The sequence below is a fragment of the Chenopodium quinoa genome, unplaced genomic scaffold, assembly GCF_001683475.1.
Source record: "Chenopodium quinoa cultivar QQ74 unplaced genomic scaffold, ASM168347v1, whole genome shotgun sequence".
NCBI classification, from domain to species: Eukaryota; Viridiplantae; Streptophyta; class Magnoliopsida; order Caryophyllales; family Amaranthaceae; genus Chenopodium; species Chenopodium quinoa.
Window position 1 is genome coordinate 524400 of NW_018742329.1, and position 18475 is coordinate 542874.

Here is an 18475-nt window from a genome sequence, read left to right on the forward strand (position 1 = left end):
TTCTCTGTCCCTATCGACTACTTTGACTATCGTTTTTGAAATTGAAGTTTCTACAAACTCAGACAAAGTGGGGGCTTCTGTAGACACCTAAAAATGTCTCCCCAAAACCAAATCCGATGATGAACAACCTTTCACCGCCATTATTGGTCGGGTTGAATATTTAATCTTGGACTGCTTAATTCCATATTTTCATTTCATAAACCAACCCAACTCCTAGCCCATTTCCCCAAACCATAACTTATTCTCCTCTTTTTGTTCCTTTAAACCCAAAATAAATCATTTCGTGTCCTTTAAAATCATTCATTTCGTATCTTTTTATATAAAAACGTGTAATCCAGTTTATTTTGGTCCAGAATATGGGTCCAATGATTAAATAATTGGACGGGGCTTAAAAAGATATTTCCAACGATATATTATAAGCCCAAATCCGAGTTATAACGAATAAGTTATGGCCAAAATATTAAACTAAGCCCAAACCAAACTTAAGCCCACCTTACCTACGACCCAATGATCATGCGGAGGGTACAAATTATTTAATCCCATTCCTAAAACAATTAGGATTAATTGGAAGCTTCTATAAGTTTCTAAAAGATCTTAATTATCCTTTTTGAAAAGATGAGATTAAAATGTTTGAAATTGAATAAAACTTTTTCTTTTTGAAAGTCCTAATTCTATTCAAACTGAAAGACATTCAAATATAGACAGATATTATTTTTGTGCCTCATAGTTTTTATCAAAATCTTTAATTTTTGGATATCCCTTGAAATTATATTTCCAATGATGTATTATAATATCGATTTCGAGATATAACGAAAAAGATATGAATAAAATATCAAACTATATCCAAAACTGACACCGTCTCACTATTTTGGCGATATCTTGTGTTCTACAAAATATTTTAATCTTATTTCAATTTAATTAGAAATTAGACTTCAAGATCTTTCCGACGAAATATTATTTATCTAATTTTGATATCTGGATCAAAAGATATGATAAAAACAAAAACCGCAAAAACTGTTGTCTATCGCAAGATTTTTATCTGATTCCAATTCTTATCTTTTCTTGATTCTTCGACCCTTCTTTTTCATTATAAATAGAGGTCATATCACCCCTTTTTCAATTATCAAAAAGCTTGATCATCAAATCACTCTCTCTTCCTCTCTTTTACACCAAAAATCATTCTCTTCTCTCTCTCTCTCTTATATTCTAAGCCTTAAACCTATATTCCTAATTACACCATTCTTCCTTAAGCACTCCAAGGAGTCCATACAATACCCGAAGTTCTATACTTAAACCAAGGCGTGAAAGTTATAATTAACTGAGGGTTTGGACCAAATTATCTCTACTTTTATTTAGTTTAATTGTTTCAATTTGATTTATATTTCTATTGAAGTTACTAACAGTTTATTCATGATGTAGCAATTTAAAGGAACGTGTAGAATGTGAGCAATTAATTAATTTAATTACTCTTATTTTATTTTAATATTGGTAGTATCATGATTAGGTTATTTTATATTTGATTTGACTCACACTATTATTGTCAAATTGCTTCCAATATTAATGTTTATTTTACATTTATTGATCACAATATTGCATGTTAAAGGGAATATGTAATTGAAAATCATGCCTAATAAGATAATTTGGACAACCGGTTTAGGTTCCTTTTTAATCTTGTTGTTTAATTAAGTGATCATTATTTTAGAATTACATGTTGCATTAATATTTAACCAATTTAGCATAATAATAGATTGGAGAAATTGAATCTTTGTTTGTATGCCTTTGAGATCACAGGAATCATTTTTCACAATAAGAATCGAGTAGAGGCCAATACGGGCGAATGTGACTCCGTGACTCACTTCGTACCATCATCCCCGATCCTCCTTTCGTGGTTCCGAACCATATGGAGTTAGTAATCTCATGGATTATGAATGGGGTGTAACCTTCATGGGTCAATCGTTGTTGTCGTCGTTGTCCCTTTAATCGTTGTTGCCTTTTATCATCCGTGAATGGTTTACAAGTTCCTTAAAAACTTGTTGGCGGCTCCCTACTTTCCTTGTCTCTAATCGTATATGTCAATTCCTACTTCCTATGAGTGCCAAGCATATTCACAACATGCTTAACGTAGGCGCACTTCAAACGACACCTACACTCCCTATATTTCTCAAACAATGTTTGACAAGTAAGAAAATTGACATATGTCTTCTTCTTCTTACTTTGAACTGCTCTTTCTGATTCCTTCTTCTTACTTTAAAAACCTTTTTCAGATTCATCACCAGTTTTCCTCTCCTTTTTCTTATTAGTTTCAGAGTCATTTCTTTTTTCCAATTCATCTTCTATATCCAAACACAAAAACTTCCTCCACTCTAACTTCAAACTGTCATCATGATTAAATCCTTTTTTGTTTTTTGAAATCTCTTTCATAGCTAGATCAGTATAAGGAATACCAAAAACATTAGCTATATCAGAACTATCAATATGAATGGCATGTTCCTTTTTACCGACAATCAGACACTACTAGAAAACACCTCATTTCCGACGAAAAAATTCCGTTGGAAACACCTCAAAATCCGTCGGAAAACACCTTTCGGACGGAATTCCGTCGGAAAAGGTTGTCGGAAAAGGGTTCGTAGGAAATAGGGTTTTTTTCGACGAAAATTCCGTCAGAAACACTTTTCCGACGGAATTCTTTCGTCGGAAGGGATTTTCCGGCACCGGCAAATCCGTCGGAAAATTCATTTACAAAATTTAAAAAAATACGCCGCGCCACCATCGGCACGGCGTATCACCACCTCCAATCGCGTTTCACCACCCTTTCCAACCCTAAACCCACCTTAGCCTAGATCTTAACTATCCTTACATGGCCTAACCCTAAATGGCTAAACCCACCTAAGCCCAAACCACCCCCCCCACAAACACAGACCTAACCCAGCGGCCAGCGCCACCCACCACACACCACCAACCCACAACCCAGATCAAAACCCGAACTACGCCCCACCTAAACCTAGATCTAAACCCACCAACCATGGTCTACCTAAACCCGACCCACCCACCACAGTCCCCCTAAACCACCCACCACCGCCCACCTAAACCACCCACCGCGGCACCAAAACAGCCCCAACCATCGTAAATATTAAAAAAAAATCGAAAAAAAGATCCAATAATTTTTTTAAAAAGAGATACATACCTTATTCCGCCTCCTAAACCTCGATATTGGGTTTATGAGGCGAAATTCGACCATGAAAACTCTAGATCTAGACTTTTCATGGTCGAATTTCGCCTAAAAACCTTCGTTATTGCGCCGTTGATGTTCATGTGTGGGTTTTGTTGTTGCTGTTGATGGTCGAATTTTCACCTCGAGAAAAGAGAAGACAGGAAGGAGAATGATCGAAGGAGAAGAAGAAATAGAAGGGGAAGGACCGAAGGAGAAGAGGAAAAGAGGAGGAGCAGTAAGAAAGGAGAGCTAGGAACGAAGGAGAGGAGAAGAGGAAAGAGAAAGAGGAGGAGGTGAAAAGGAGAAAGAGAGGCGGAACAATTCTAAGAATTTAGGGCAAGGGAACGCGTTTTAGGTTTAAGTAAAAAAGTTTTATTATTTTTTTATTTTTAAAATTGTATTCCGACGAAATTTCCGATGGATGTAAATTCGGTCGGAAATTAAAATTTACGACGGAAAAATCCGTCGGAAAGCACATATATTACGACGGAATTTGTTAAATTCGTCGGAAATTTCCGACGGAAAAAAAACCCTCGAATTTCGCAATTTCCGACGGAATTTCGTGTCCGTTGCAAAGATTCCGTCGGTATTCAGCAGTTTTCTAGTATCTAGATTTCTTTCCTTGGGATTATAATGAGTTACTATCACTAGTAGAATAAATGTGATGGGAAGCGGTTATAGGCAAGCGGTTTACAAAATCCGCTTCCCATTAGATTAATAAATAAAAAAAAGAGGGAAGTGTAATGGCAAGCGGTTTTGGCGCGAACCTCTTGCCTTTTAACTAATGGCCAGCGGTTTGGCCTTGAACCACTTACCATTAGTTAAATTGGCAAGCGGTTCAAGGCCAAACCGCTAGCCATTAAAAAAAAAAGCGGGATATACCCTTTTCTTCTCCTCCCTGCGAAATTTCAGCGCACTTCACTTAGCTTTTTCGTTCTCACTTCACTCCTCCTCTCTGTCTCTCGCCTTCACTCCTCTTCTTTGTCTCCCTCGTTCTCACCCCTCTTCTCACTTCTTCAGATTCCGGCCACCACCACCACCAATCCATTCATATTTAATTTTTTTTTTTATTTGGCTATTAATTGAAGCTGCGTTTGGGGGTCGTGGGTCGAGGCTACTGCTGGTGGTGGGTCGAGGCTGCTGGTGGCTGGTGGTGGGTCGAGGCTGCTGCTGGTGGTTGCTCGAGGCTGCCGGTGTTTGGTGGTGGTGCATGTTTGAGGGTGTTGTTCAACCGAGCCCAAGCACGCATTCTTAAATCTTCAATCTTTGTCTTTCTCACTCTCAAATTAGGGTGAGTTCTTACTAAATTTTAGTTTCATATGTATTAATTAGTATTAATTGTTTGGTATTTCAAAATTTCAAGTTAGGGTTTCAAGTAGTTAATCCAAGTTTCATATGTATATATATATATATTGTTTGAATTTGAGTAGCTTTTAATGAAATTTATGAATAGAATATATATTAGTTAACAATTTAATTTTGTTAAATGTGGCTAGTAAATTGCAATGTATGAATATAATGGATTTCTATATATCTATCTATCTATATATATATATATATATATATATATATATATATATATATATATATATATAAGTAAACTTAGTTTGATTTTGTATGTATGTTAATTTAATTATTAGCCCTATTTAAATTAATGAACTTTTTTATTGTTGAATGTCAAATAAATGCAAATAATAATTGAATGCTTGCATCATCATTTTCCTAGATACCCGTTCGAGTCTTTCTCAATAGGAGAAAGTCTTGAATAGTCCCCAGTTGGGACTGTTCTTGGACGTTTAATCTCACTTAGGTAGTGAATGTATGTCTCTTTTTCGATTTTAAGGAATATCCGGGCTTCTCATTTTCTCACCATGTTCTCTGGGTGCATATGTAGGTAAGTTATTACCTACATCGTGTACTTGGAGAACTGGGGGGAAATGCTGCCGGATTTTCGTTAAAATTAAAAAGTTGACATACATTCACTAGAGAGATTAGACGTTCAAGGATGGGTTAGGTTGGAGTGATAAGGACCTTTTGGGAGCATTAATTTTTACGATTTATGGATGATATATATGCTATGTACTTTGATTACATAATATATGTTACATTTATCATTGTTTGAAATGTGTTGGTATGTTTAAAGGCAATTTAAATCGTCAATGGATCGCGGTTGGATGTATGGTAGACGTGATACATTGGAATTTTTTAATGGGGTTCAAGAGTTTTGCAAGAGTGCTTCACAGTATCAGCTTAGAACGGGTGTCAATTACCTTTATTGTCCTTGTGTCAATTGTAATAATGTCATAAGGGTCAATAGTGTGGATATCATCATGGCTCATGTACAATGTCATGGGTTTAGGCCTCAATATCATGTTTGGGTTTGGCATAGTGAGAAGGGATCGTATAGGGAGAATGTTGTTGGCAATGAGACGCATGTTGAAAGTGCCGAGATTCATGTTGAAGAAGAAAATGGGAGTGATGATGGTGGTGAAGGGGATGACACTGAGGATGGTGGTGGTGATGATCACTTGGATGAGATGATGCGTGATGTTGAAGGTGAATTTGTGACCGACCTGATGTATTTGAGTCATTATCAGAGGCTGCCAAAAAGCCTTTGTATCCCGGGTCCAAAAAATACACAAAACTCTCAGCCGTGCTTACACTATTTAACATTAAGTCTAAGCATAACTGGAGTGACACTAGTTTCACTTCTTTGTTGACTGCGTTATGTGATATGTTTCCAGATGGGAATGAACTTCCTAATTCCTATTATTATGCAAAGAAACTAATGTGTCCATTTGGTTTGGAGTATAAAAAGATACATGCATGTCCTAATGACTGTGTTCTGTATCGAAATGAATATGAAGAATTGGAGGAGTGTCCACGTTGCGGTAAGTCGCGTTACAAGCGATCAAGCTGCAATGCTGGTAGTAAAGGACCTCCTGCCAAGGTGTTGTGGTATCTTCCTATTATTCCAAGGTTAAAGCGTCTATTTTCAATACCAAAAGACGCCAAGAACCTGAGATGGCATGCTGAGGGAAGAAAGAAAAATGGTTTGTTGAAGCATCCTGCTGACTCTCCACAATGGAATAACATCGATATGAAGTTTAGGGAATTTGGTGGTGAAGTCAGAAATTTAAGGCTTGGGTTGTGCACGGACGGTATGAATCCATTTGGCACTCTTAGTACTAAACACAGCACATGGCCGGTACTTTTAGTGATTTACAACTTGCCTCCATGGTTGGGTATGAAACGGAAATATATAATGCTTTCACTTTTGATAACGGGGCCAAGGCAACCTGGAAACGACATTGATGTTTACCTTGAGCCCCTTATTGATGATTTGAGAAAGATGTGGGACGAAGGTGTTACCGTTTATGATGCCCATAAGAACGAGATGTTTCTTTTGCGTGCTGCCCTTATGTGGACCATCAATGATTTTCCTGCATATGTAAATCTGTCCGGGTACAAGAACAAAGGGCATAAAGCATGTCCCATTTGTATTGATGACACACCGAACGTGTACATTGACCACTATGGCAAAGATGTGTACGTGAGGACCCGAAGATTTCTTAGGCGCGATCATCCGTATCGTAAACAGAAAAAGGCCTTCGATGGGAAAGTTGAGGAGGGGGTTGCGCCTAGGCCATTGAGTGGAAAGGAGGTTTATGAGAGAGTGAAGGGTATTCCATGTGTTTTTGGTAAAACAACGAAACCAATTGACCCACACGCTCTCTTTAAAAAGGAATCAATCTTTTGGAAGCTTGAGTATTGGAAAGAACATGATGTTAGACATTGTCTCGATGTGATGCATATAGAGAAGAATGTTTGTGATGCAATTCTGGGGACAATTATGAACATTCCTGGAAAAACGAAGGATGGCAAGAATGCGCGGTTAGATTTGCAAGAGTGGGGTGTTCGTCCGGAGTTGTGGGTTCAAGCTAAGGTAGGGATGGCGAAGGTTAAGGAAAAGGGAAACAAAGATGGTGGTCAAAACCGTAACGGGAAGCGCAAGAACAAGGCCACGGGTATCGCAAAGAAGAAAGGTGATGGAAAAGGAAAAAAACCAAAAGGTGTATTTACCTCCAGCTTGCTACACATTATCAAAGGAAGAAAAACGGAGGTTTTGTGCTTGTTTGTATGACATTAAGCTTCCTTCTGGGTTCTCGTCAAACATGAAAAGGTTTGTTTCCTTAAATGGAGAATTGAAGTTGACAAGTATGAAATCCCATGATTGTCACATGATGATGCAAGTTTTCCTACCGATTGTACTTCGTGGAATTTTACCAAAGCACGTGAGAGAAGTCATAACAAGCCTCTGTGGGTTTTTCCATACTATCTGCAGCAAAGTTCTTGATCCCTTTACACTTGATGCTCTCCAGGCGAATGTTGTGGTAACTTTGTGCAAATTTGAGATGTTTTTCCCACCTTCACTTTTTGACATAATGGTGCATTTGATTCTGCATTTGGTTCGTGAGATTAAGTTTTGCGGTCCAGTATTTATGAGGTGGTGCTACCCTTTTGAACGACACATGGGTACACTGCAAGATAAAGTAAGAAATCCAGCCCATCCGGAAGGCAGTATGATACAAGGAATTGTGTCCGATGAGATTGGGAATTTCGTGGCAGAGTATGTTGCCGTTGCCGAACCTATTGGGCTTCCTACATCCCGACATGAAGGGAGACTTGATGGTCATGGCACAATCGGGTCAAAAAGGATCTGGGCTGCTCGAGATCAAATCATGCAAGCTCACTTATTTGTGCTTCATCATATTGCGGAGGTTCACCCATATTTAGAAGAGCACATGGATAGTTTGCGTGTTGAATATCCATCAAAAGGGGAAAGAGCACTAATGCAGTTGCATAATAAGATGTTTGTGAAGTGGTTCCATGGTCGTGTGATGCGTCAATTGGATGAGACTTTGTCTGATACAATAATGTGGCTAGCTTATGGTCCAAAGGAAGATGTTCATTCATTTGAGGGATATGATATAAATGGGTACACATTTTGGACTGAAAGTCGGGATCAGAAATCCTCATCGACTCAAAATAGTGGTGTCACTCTTGTGGCTTCATCAAGAGAGTTTGCAAGTGCGAAGGATGCATCACCAATTGACGCACTTTTATCATACTATGGACGAATTCAGGAAATATGGGAACTAGATTACCGTGACTTCAAGGTTGGTCTATTCAAGTGTAAATGGGTCGATAATAATAGGCGCAACGTGAGAAAGGATGACTTCACTCTTGTAGATCTTGGCCACTTGCGAGATAGTCTTGAACCATTCATCCTTGCATCTCAAGCTAAGAAAGTGTTCTATGTAACTGACCCGTCCGATCCAAGATGGTCCATCGTCCTGTCTGGCAAAAGGAGAATTTTAGGGGTTGAAGAGGTTAAGGACGAGGAAGAATATGATGCATTTGATGATTCTCTCCCTTTCACTGCTCCTACACTTGATGTAGCAACTAATGTAGATGATGATGCTACTTATATTCGATCTGACCACAATGAGGGAATACACGAATGAGGTACTTTTATTAATGCATGTTTTATTTACTAAATATCTTATGCTCCAACAACTTTGTTTATTTTGGGAAGTGTTTTATTTTTTTTGTATTTTCAACGTATAAGCATGTAATATGAATTAAATATATGAATTGTTTAGAGGATTATATATATGTGAATTTGTTATGAAACCAAAGAAGTTGGGTAAGTGTTTGTCTTTTATCATGCCTCAGAATTGATTGCCATTACTGATGACTAACAACATGCTTTGCTTATTTACTGTAGGTGTACGCATATCATGGATCCTGATGAGAACTTTCATTCTGATGAGGATATGGATGATGATGATGGTGACGAGTTGTATGATGTTAATAAGGAGACTGATATGGGGGAACCGGAAGACCAAGCTTATGACCAGTTCCAACATAAGCTTGATGAATTTGAGCGTATAGCTGAAACTGCCCCACCTATTGATAATAATGTGGTTACCGAAGTTGTAGGTGATTCACATTGTGAAACTCAAATGCAAAGGCAAGTGAAAAAAAACCGGTGGTGGAGGAGGGGTAAAGCCACCGGTGAACAGAAGGAGTAGGGGTGCAACTAAAGCTTTCAAGAAACCCGGCGTTCCTATGGTGCTTGAGTTTGGTGAGTTATGTCAACCTACTGGCCAATGGCGCGACAAATTTTCTAGTCAAGTTGGCATTGTAACTCGTAAAATACCAATCACACTTAAGTTTGCCGAGATACCTCACGGGTTGCTTCAAACATTTTGGGACGATACTATGGTAAGTATTTATTTCAATCAAACTTTTATTTTAAATTCATATATATAAAAAAAAATGCAAAAACAACCCCCGGCCTAACCCGAGGGTTGCAGCCGGCAGCTGCCTGGGTGCTGCAGCTGCTCGGGGCTGCTGCCTGGGTGCTGCAGCTGCCCGGGGCTGCTGCCTGGGTGCTGCAGCTGCCCGGGGCTACTGCCTGGGTGCTGCAGCTGCCCTGGGCTGCTACAGCTGCTGCCTTGCCCGATTCTCGGGTTTTTTTTTCATTTTTTTTTCATTTTTTTTCTCTTGCCTAACGTGGATGTTTGCGCCAATTACAGAGTATGTTCCATATTCCTGATGAGCCGGCCAAGAGAAAAGTCTTTGAAGCTTTTGTAAAGGAGAGATTCAAAAACTTCAAGAGTTACTTGAGGACGAGATGGATCCATAAGAGAAGAAAGAGAAGACCAAAGAAAAATGTGCCTGCAGATGGAGAAGAAGAGAAACCTGATAAGAAACCGTGGGATTTATATCCACAAATAACGGTGGATGATTGGGAGAAGTTTGTGGAAAAATCTTCCACTAGGGCCGCACTTGTATGTTTTTATTTATCAATAGAGTCGGCTACTCATATTTAGTTTCTTACAATGACTGATGCTAACATATATTTCTGAATGTGTAGGAAAAAAGCGAACAAGCTAGAATCAATGCCGGAAAGAAATTGTATAGCCATCATATGGGTTGTAAGACCTTTGCAGAGTCAAGACCAAAGTGGGTTAAAGCGGGTCTATACCCGAAATCCATAATGTCATCAACTGATAAACCACTTTCTTCCATGGTCACAACTTTGGTTAATCGTGCAATCGACTGGTGGTGTGCTATGCATGGGATGGACAAGGAAACCGACAAGTATGTCATGCAACCGGATAAGAAAGTAGTAGCAGATGCACTTGTAAGAAAATTTTTCTACTTATTAATTATATTTCCTTGTCAAGTACATTGTACTAAGATCTGATAAATTATTGTGTTGATAAAGCTCGAGCATACTTCGGAAGTGATTGAAGGCAAGCTGACTCCAAGCATCGAACATGATCCTTTCACCTTAGCTTTGGGAAAACCATACCACCCTGGGCGAGTAATTGGTTTTGGCGGGAAACAACTAGGGTGGGAGAAGGTGATGGGTTCAGAATACACCAAATCAACAAAAAGCAGATCAAGTGTTAATTCGCCACATCGGATTGATGAGAAGGAAAAGGAATCAATTAAGGCGGAGATACGCGCGGAGCTGCAAGAACAGATGCAAAGTCAATTCAATGCCATTCTGAAGCACATGAACTTTCCGCCTTTGCCATTTCCTACGAGTACCCCAGTAGACTCATGTAGTCACCCAAGAGGCCCCGAGGACGATCCAGTAGTTGAGAGAGAGGTAATTTTATTACAAGGACGAATTACGTCATATGAAGTTCGTCTAATGAGGTCATTTGCATGTTTAACTATTTTACTTTTGCAGGATCCAAGTACTATGGATGCAGAGTCTCTGAAGAGAGCAAATCCGATGCCTGAACCTTTCCCAGATGTTAAGGTGAACTTCACTATGTAATCAGCTTTTCTTATGTTAGGCTTTCGTTTATTATTTCTTAACTTATGTCCTAACTCCTAACCAAATATGTAGGAAGAGACGCCTTGTGAGCTTCTTCACCCTGGGGAAACAACTGGTGGACAGTTGCAGTTGGTCGGGTATGGTAGTGCATAACCTTTTGACAAGGTGCATTTTAAGTCTAATACTAGCACCCATTACATCTCGGTCGGGATCGATTCTATAGTTGTTGGGTTTGAGGACTTACCACTACCGGTGCCTAGAGAGGAATATGATTTTTTTAAGCTGCGTGACGCAACCGGGAGCTTTGTGAAATGGCCACGTGATCGGTTGAGGTTGGTAGGAGGGGTAAGTAAACAATACTTGTATGTAACTACTTGTATGTAACTAGATTAACATGTGCTTTGTGCAATGACCATGTTTTTTTATGCTACTAGATTACTATGGAAATTCATTCCGCTAAAAGGAAGAAGGTGGAGAAGCAAAAATCCAAGGAAGAAGGTCCTCCGAAGATGGAACAAGGACAAGTGTCGAAGAAGAGTTCGAGAGCTTCATGTACTCCACTAGTAGAAGCCAAAGTCCTTAGGCCGCTTTCGAAAGCGTGTACTTTTCTTCACAACCGTGTTAGTGAGTTGCCTACGGGTACACATATTCAAGTGAACTTGCCTAAGGCATTGTTCCACTATGATGAGGATTCGATCGCATACATTTCTAGAGAGGATGTGACGGAATTTCTAACCGGTTCCATGCTTAACATTTCCATCATTCAAACATTCATGAGGTAAATTAACGAGACTATTTCTACACATATAGTATTTTTGATATTTTCGTACCAAAACAATGCAATTAGTAATTACTTGCACACATTACTTTCTTGAAGGTCACTACATGAGCTCCTTGCTAGTAAACCCGATGGTGAAGCAGCAGTTGGGTGGTTATGGCCCGAGCAGACCTGCGTAACCAAATGCTTGCATAACCCTCGTGATGTGATAGATTACCTTGAGCGGGGTATTAGAGAATCAATGCGTGCGGGAAACAAGTTCTTATTAGCCCCTTGTTTTGAGGAGTAAGTTTAAATATGTCACTCTTAATTTGTTTGTTAAGTATAGATGTTGACGCATAACAATTGATGGATTGATATTTGCTTTAATATACATGTAGTCTACATTGGAGCCTTATGGTGATTTGTGTTTCCAATAACACAATCTACTACTTTGACTCGGCTTTTATATGGCCACCAAAGAAGTTGCTAGTGAATAGCCTATTGAATAGGTACATACCGCTTTATATATTTTGTTTTGTATCGTCACCTAAGTGATTGAGTGGCTATGTTCCTAAATCGTTTGTTTTTTATTTTTTTGAAGTGTTATGAAGAAGTTGAATTGTCGTTCGGTTGCGGGTCCCACGTGGAAATATGCGAAGGTAAAGCCTTGATATATTGATTTATTTAATAAAATTGCCTTGAGTTTTATCATAGCATGACTATTTTAACTTTGTGTCATTTTAGTGTGCGCAACAAGACAACGACGTTGACTGTGCCCTATAAGTGATGAGGTTTATGCATGACATAGTCAATAGGTGCACTAAAGCCCAACACATTGAGGAGGTACTTGTTTTTACTTTTTTCCGATCCGATTTCGGGTAAAAGTCGTCCTAAAACTACGTATAATGATAATTTGTTATGATTCCAAACATTAGACACCTAAGACAAGTTGTAATTGACATGTTATGATAAAGAAATAGCTCATTAGATAAGAAATGTAGAAATCAGGCAACGTAGTAGTGAAATAGGCGATTTCGGGTAAAAGCCGTCCTAAGACTTAGTATAATGGTAATTTGCAATGATTTCAAACATTAAACACGTGAGACTATTTATAATTGACATGTTACGATAAAGAAATTGCTCATTAGATAAGAAATGTAGAAATCGGACAAAGTAGTAGTGAAATAGACGATTTTGGGTAAAAGTCGTCCTAAAACTTAGTAGAATGCTAATTTCCTATGATTTCAAACATTAGACACCTAAGACTAGTTATAATTGACATGTTATGATAAATAAATTGCTCATTGGATAAGAAATGAAGAAACCGGGCAAAGTAGTAGTGAAATAGGCGATTTCGGGTAAAAGCCGTCCTAAAACTTAGTATGATGGTAATTTGCAATGATTTCAAACATTAGACACGTAAGACTATTTATAATTGACATGTTATGATAAAGAAATTTCTCATTTGGTAAGAAATGTAGAAATTGGGAAAGTGAGCACCTGAGGCAACTACAGCACCCGAGGCAACAGCCTCGGGTTATGCCAGGCAGCTGCAAGCAGCCAGCCACCAAACTGCAACAACTGCCAGGCAGTCGCAGCAGCAGCCTAGGCAGCTGCACAGGCAGCAGCAGCAGCAGCCTAGGCAGCTGCACAGGCAGTCGCAGCCTAGGCAGCCGCAACAGCCACCTGGCAGCTGCAGCAGCAGCCACCTGGCAGCTGCAGCAGCAGCCACCAGAGAGTTGCACAGGCAGCTGCAGCTGCCTCCTCCTGCAGCAGCCCAGGCAGCATCCGTTCAAGAAACCGAGTCGTTCATGCAATTTTGTGTAATTTTTACGTACTTGCATTGTTAGTGTATTATAAGCAATGTTTGTGAAAAAAAAATTCCAAACGGAAAAAAATGTAAAAAAATGGGCAAGTAGAAGTGGAATAGGCGATTTTGGGTAATTGTCGTCCTAAAACTGAGTAAAATGATATTTTTCTATGATTTAAAACATTAGACACCTAAGACTAGTTGTAACTGACATGTTATGATAGATAAATAGCTCATTAGATAAGAACTGTAGAAAACGGGCAAAGTAGTAGTGAAATAGGCGATTTTTGGTAAAAGCCGTCCTAAAAATTAAAAGAATGCTAATTTGCTATGATTTCAATTATTAGACACCTAAGACTTGTTGTAATTGACATGTTATGATAGATAAATAGCTCATTAGATAAGAAATGTAGAAAACGGGCAAAGTAGTAATGAAATAGGCGATTTTTGGTAAAAGGCGTCCTAAAAATTAGAAGAATGCTAATTTGCTATGATTTCAAACATTAGACACCTAAGACTTGTTGTAATTGACATGTTATGATAGATAAATAGCTCATTAGATAAGAAATGTAGAAAACGGGCAAAGTAGTAGTGAAATAGGCGATTTCGGGTAAAAGCCGTCCTAAAACTTAGTAGAATGCTAATTTGCTATGATTTCAAACATTAGACACCTAAGACTAGTTATAATTGACATTTTTTTTTTGACAAAAGCAACTAAAAGAAAAATTACATCGTAAAGCTAAGTAGTCCCTTTCTACACCTTCCCGCAATATCATGCGCCATAGAAAGCTGACTTCTATCAACTTTCCAGATAGTACAATTTTCCAAAAGTCGACCTTCCTTTAGTAAATCTCCGAAGGTCCAGAGAAGCCTCACTTCTCTACTCTTTGGGTGTTGCAAGTGTTGGATAATAGCATTAGAGTCTGTGTAAATCGTGACGCGCTGGTACCCTTTCGAGCTAGCCTACCTAATAGCTTTAAGGCAAGCTAATAGTTCCGCATGAAGTGCCGATAGGGCAGTGCCAAAATCCCCTCCTCCTTCCTGAAAATCCTCTGCATTTGAGGAATAAGCCCATCCAAAGCCTGCATGGCCCGTGCTTTTCATCCATGAGCCATCGACCATAATCACCACCTGACTACTTTCACCCATGGGTGTCTCCAGGAGAGTACCACACCGTCCAATATTAAATCTTCTAAAACCTGGCGGCTGACCTCCCCCATTATCTGATAATTGTAGTGCCTCCCTGGACCTCACTTTAGGTGTGAGGAATGAAACAAGAGTTTTCATAGATTGATTATAATGTCTATAAAAATCATCCAGATACCCGCCTTCATTTCTGAATACCCTTCCGTTCCTAGTTAACCAGAGGCTCCACAAAGTGCCCACAAACACATGTATCCTACTACTGTGCTTCCCATCCTCGCTATGAAAAAGCAGGATATGACTCTGAATCCAGTGTCCCAAGGGAGTAGATCCATCCATTTCTGAGTTAATATGCAAAGAACAATTATTCCATGAATATCTCGCAAACGAGCATAATCTAAAAATATGTTGAATATCTTCCTTTTCCATCCCACAAGAGTCGCACCCCCCATCAATTTCCACTCCTCGTTGGATCAGGTTGTGCTTAACAGCCACTCCATTTCGACACAGCTTCCATAGGAATAAACTCCACTTTGATGGAATATTAAGCTTCCAGATTAGTTTGTAGAAGGAAAAATCCCGATTATTATCCTGTTCCAAAGAAAAAATACGAATTAAAAAAGCATACCCAGTTTTAACAGTATAGTTACCCAAGGGATGATGATTCCAGAAAGGAAGGTCTTCTTCATCAGTTGTCGGTAGTTCCAACTCCAATATCTTCCTAGCCGAGTCCCATTCAAACCTTTCTCTAACAATCGCTGCATTCCACCATCTCGGATTATGAAACAGTAGGTCTTTAACTCTTCCTGAACCTACTCCTCTAAGGGTAAGATTTCACTTAAGCTCCGGGACTTCCCCCTGAACCCACTTCATATTTGCTCGCACTGTCTCCCCATCCCCAACTTTCCAAGCATAACCTTTTATCAGTTTATTCCCCACATCCCGGAGGCCTCTCCGCCCCCAGGAGATATTACCTATCCCCCCAGGTTTTGGTCGTCCAATGCAAATGGAGCAATTGTGGATTGGCTCCAACACTCTGGCTACTAATAATTGCGGATTACAGTGCATTCGAACAACCTGTTTAAACAAGAGAGCCTCATTTAAACACTCCATAGATCTAATCCCCAACCCTCCCATACCTTTTGGAAGTTGTAAGGTATCTCTCTTCACCCAATGCATCCCCTTTTCGCCTTTATTTGCCCAGAAAAAGCGTGCTATCAATGAATCAATCCTATTGGTAACCGAAAGGGGGACCTTGAAACACTTCATAACATGAGAAGAAATACTAATCAGCATAGTATTAATCAGAAATAATTTCGCCGGCTGGGACAAATTCACAGAATTCCAAGACATAATCCTCTTGGAAATTTTCTCAATTAAGAACTGGAAAGCCCCTTTCTTCCCTGCTGAAAAATCGATTGGGGCTCCTAAGTGCCTCTCCATCATAGGGACCTGCCCTATACGAAGAATATTTTTACACTCGTTAACCTCCGCCACCCGAGCACCCTTACTAAACTTGACAAAGGACTTGTCTAAGTTCAGTTGCTGTCCTGAAATACTCCCAAGTCTACTCAGTATATCAACCACATTTGCACAAGACCTTTTATCCGCCTTGAAGAAGAGCATTGCATCATCTGCGAAAAATAAGTGAGAAATATTTGGTGACCTCCTGGTTACCCTTAAACCCTGAATCTGATTTATGTTTTCTGCCATTGATAGAGAAATTGCTCATTAGATAAGAAATGTAGAAATCGGGCAAGTTAGAAGTCAAATCGGCGATTTTTGGTAAAAGCCGTCCTAAAACTTAGAAGAATGCTAATTTTCTATGATTTCAAATATTAGACACCTACGACTAGTTGTAATTGACATGTTATGATAGATAAATAGCTCATTAGATAAGAAATGTAGAAAACGGGCAAAGTAGTAGTGAAATAGGCGATTTTTGGTAAAAGCCGTCCTAAAAATTAGAAGAATGCTAATTTGTTATGATTTCAAACATTAGACACCTAAGACTACTTATAATTGACATGTTATGATAAAGAAATTTCTCACTAGATAAGAAATGTAGAAATCGGGCAAGTTAGAAGTCAAATAGGCGATTTTTGGTAAAAGCCGTCCTAAAACTTAGAAGAATGCTAATTTTCTATGATTTCAAACATTAGACACCTAAGACTAGTTGTAATTGACATGTTATGATAGATTTTAGCTCATTAGATAAGAAATGTAGAAATGTAAAAGCCGTCCTAAAACTTAGTTCGTTGAATGCTAAATCGGCAAGTTAAAATGATGTTTGAAATATTTAACATATATATATTATTATTTTTTAATTATTAGTTTGAATTTTATGTAATATATGAATGATGTTTAATGTTTGGTATTTTTTTCTTTTCAAAGGTTTGTAAGATTAAAAGGGAAGGCCCTTTGACAAAGGAAGAAGTTGATGAAATTTGCGACATGTGGGCTTTTTTTGTGACATTTGATGGCATCTAGGTAGAATATATAATATATATGTGTTAGTTAGATAATGAATTTGATTGAGTTTTTTTTTTTTTATGAACAATTAGTATTTAATTAATTAGTTACCATATCTTTTTTATTTTTAGTATGTAGTAAATCCATATGTACATTATATTACTTATTTGTAATTAGTACTATACATTATTTATGAGTTTTATATATGTTATTATTATTATTATACATTTTATTGTTATTGAATTATTATTATTCCAAAATTTGTAATATTTTTAATTAATTATTACTAATTATTAATATTAATTAATAATATTAATTAATAATAATAATAATTTTTAAAAAATTGGATTAATGTGCATATCAAAACAGGTCACTAATAATATTATTATTATTATTAATAATTATATATATTAAAATAAACAAAAAAAATAAAAAAACAAATGGGAAGCGGTTTGGCGCCAAACCGCTTGCCATTTGCACTACATATAATCTAATGTGAAGTGCAAATGGCAAGCGGTTTTGGTGCCAAACCGCTTGCCATTCCCCCCAAATGGGAAGCGGTTCTGAACCACTTGCCATTTACATGGCAATTGGCAAGCCCCCCAAACCCATGCGGTTCAGAACCGCTTCCCATTTGGGGGTTTGAACCGCTTCCCATAATGTTTTTTCTACTAGTGTATATAATCGTACAATTGATGGCTAATATTATCCTTCAAATTCATATGAAGCAATCCACCAAAACCAATGTCTCTTACATCCTTCTTTTGCTTATCACTTAAATCTTCCAGAATTTGACAAAGATGATTAGGACCAGATTTATTACCAAGTTCTAAGTTTGAAATATCATTTTTAGTAAGAGAACTGAAAATTTGAAAAGTAAAAAATCACATTAAAATTGAGAGCTATATAAAACATTCTTATTCATGATAATAATTATGTTATTCCTGATAATAGTAATCTTATTTCTGAATATCTTTTTCCTAATAAAAAAAAAACTCATTTCTGACCAAAATAATCTTATTCCCGATGAAAAAATTACGATCCCTAACTAATGTAATGTGATCACATATATATCTTATTACTGATAAAAGTAATCTTATTTCGGATTGAAGCAATATTATTCCTTACTGATGTAATTTAAATACTGACAAAAAGAAATTAATTTCTGACAAAAAAAAACCTAAATCCTGACAAACATAAACTATTATCAAAATA

The 18475-nt window shown here is 38.0% G+C and overlaps 1 protein-coding gene across 1 annotated transcript; it reads right to left on the minus strand.

Annotated features, from left to right (window-relative positions):
• Window positions 1–14608: 14608 nt before the first annotated feature.
• Window positions 14609–15552, minus strand: LOC110689284. The gene is made up of 2 exons (XM_021866037.1): window positions 15439–15552; window positions 14609–15379 (listed from the first exon to the last, which is right to left on the minus strand). The coding sequence occupies exons 1-2, from the start codon at window positions 15550–15552 to the stop codon at window positions 14609–14611; spliced, it is 885 nt and encodes a 294-aa protein (XP_021721729.1).
• Between the last annotated feature and the right edge of the window lie 2923 nt (window positions 15553–18475).

What these genes read in the sequence shown, in the direction of transcription:
- LOC110689284 (XM_021866037.1), bottom strand. Translation starts at nt 15,552, where the DNA reads ATGCAGCGATTGTTAGAGAAAGGTTTGAATGGGACTCGGCTAGGAAGA. An exon ending in CTGGAATCATCATCCCTTGG is followed by an intron (nt 15,380 to 15,438) that starts GTAACTATACTG and finishes TCTTTGGAACAG; the next exon opens with GATAATAATCGGGATTTTTC.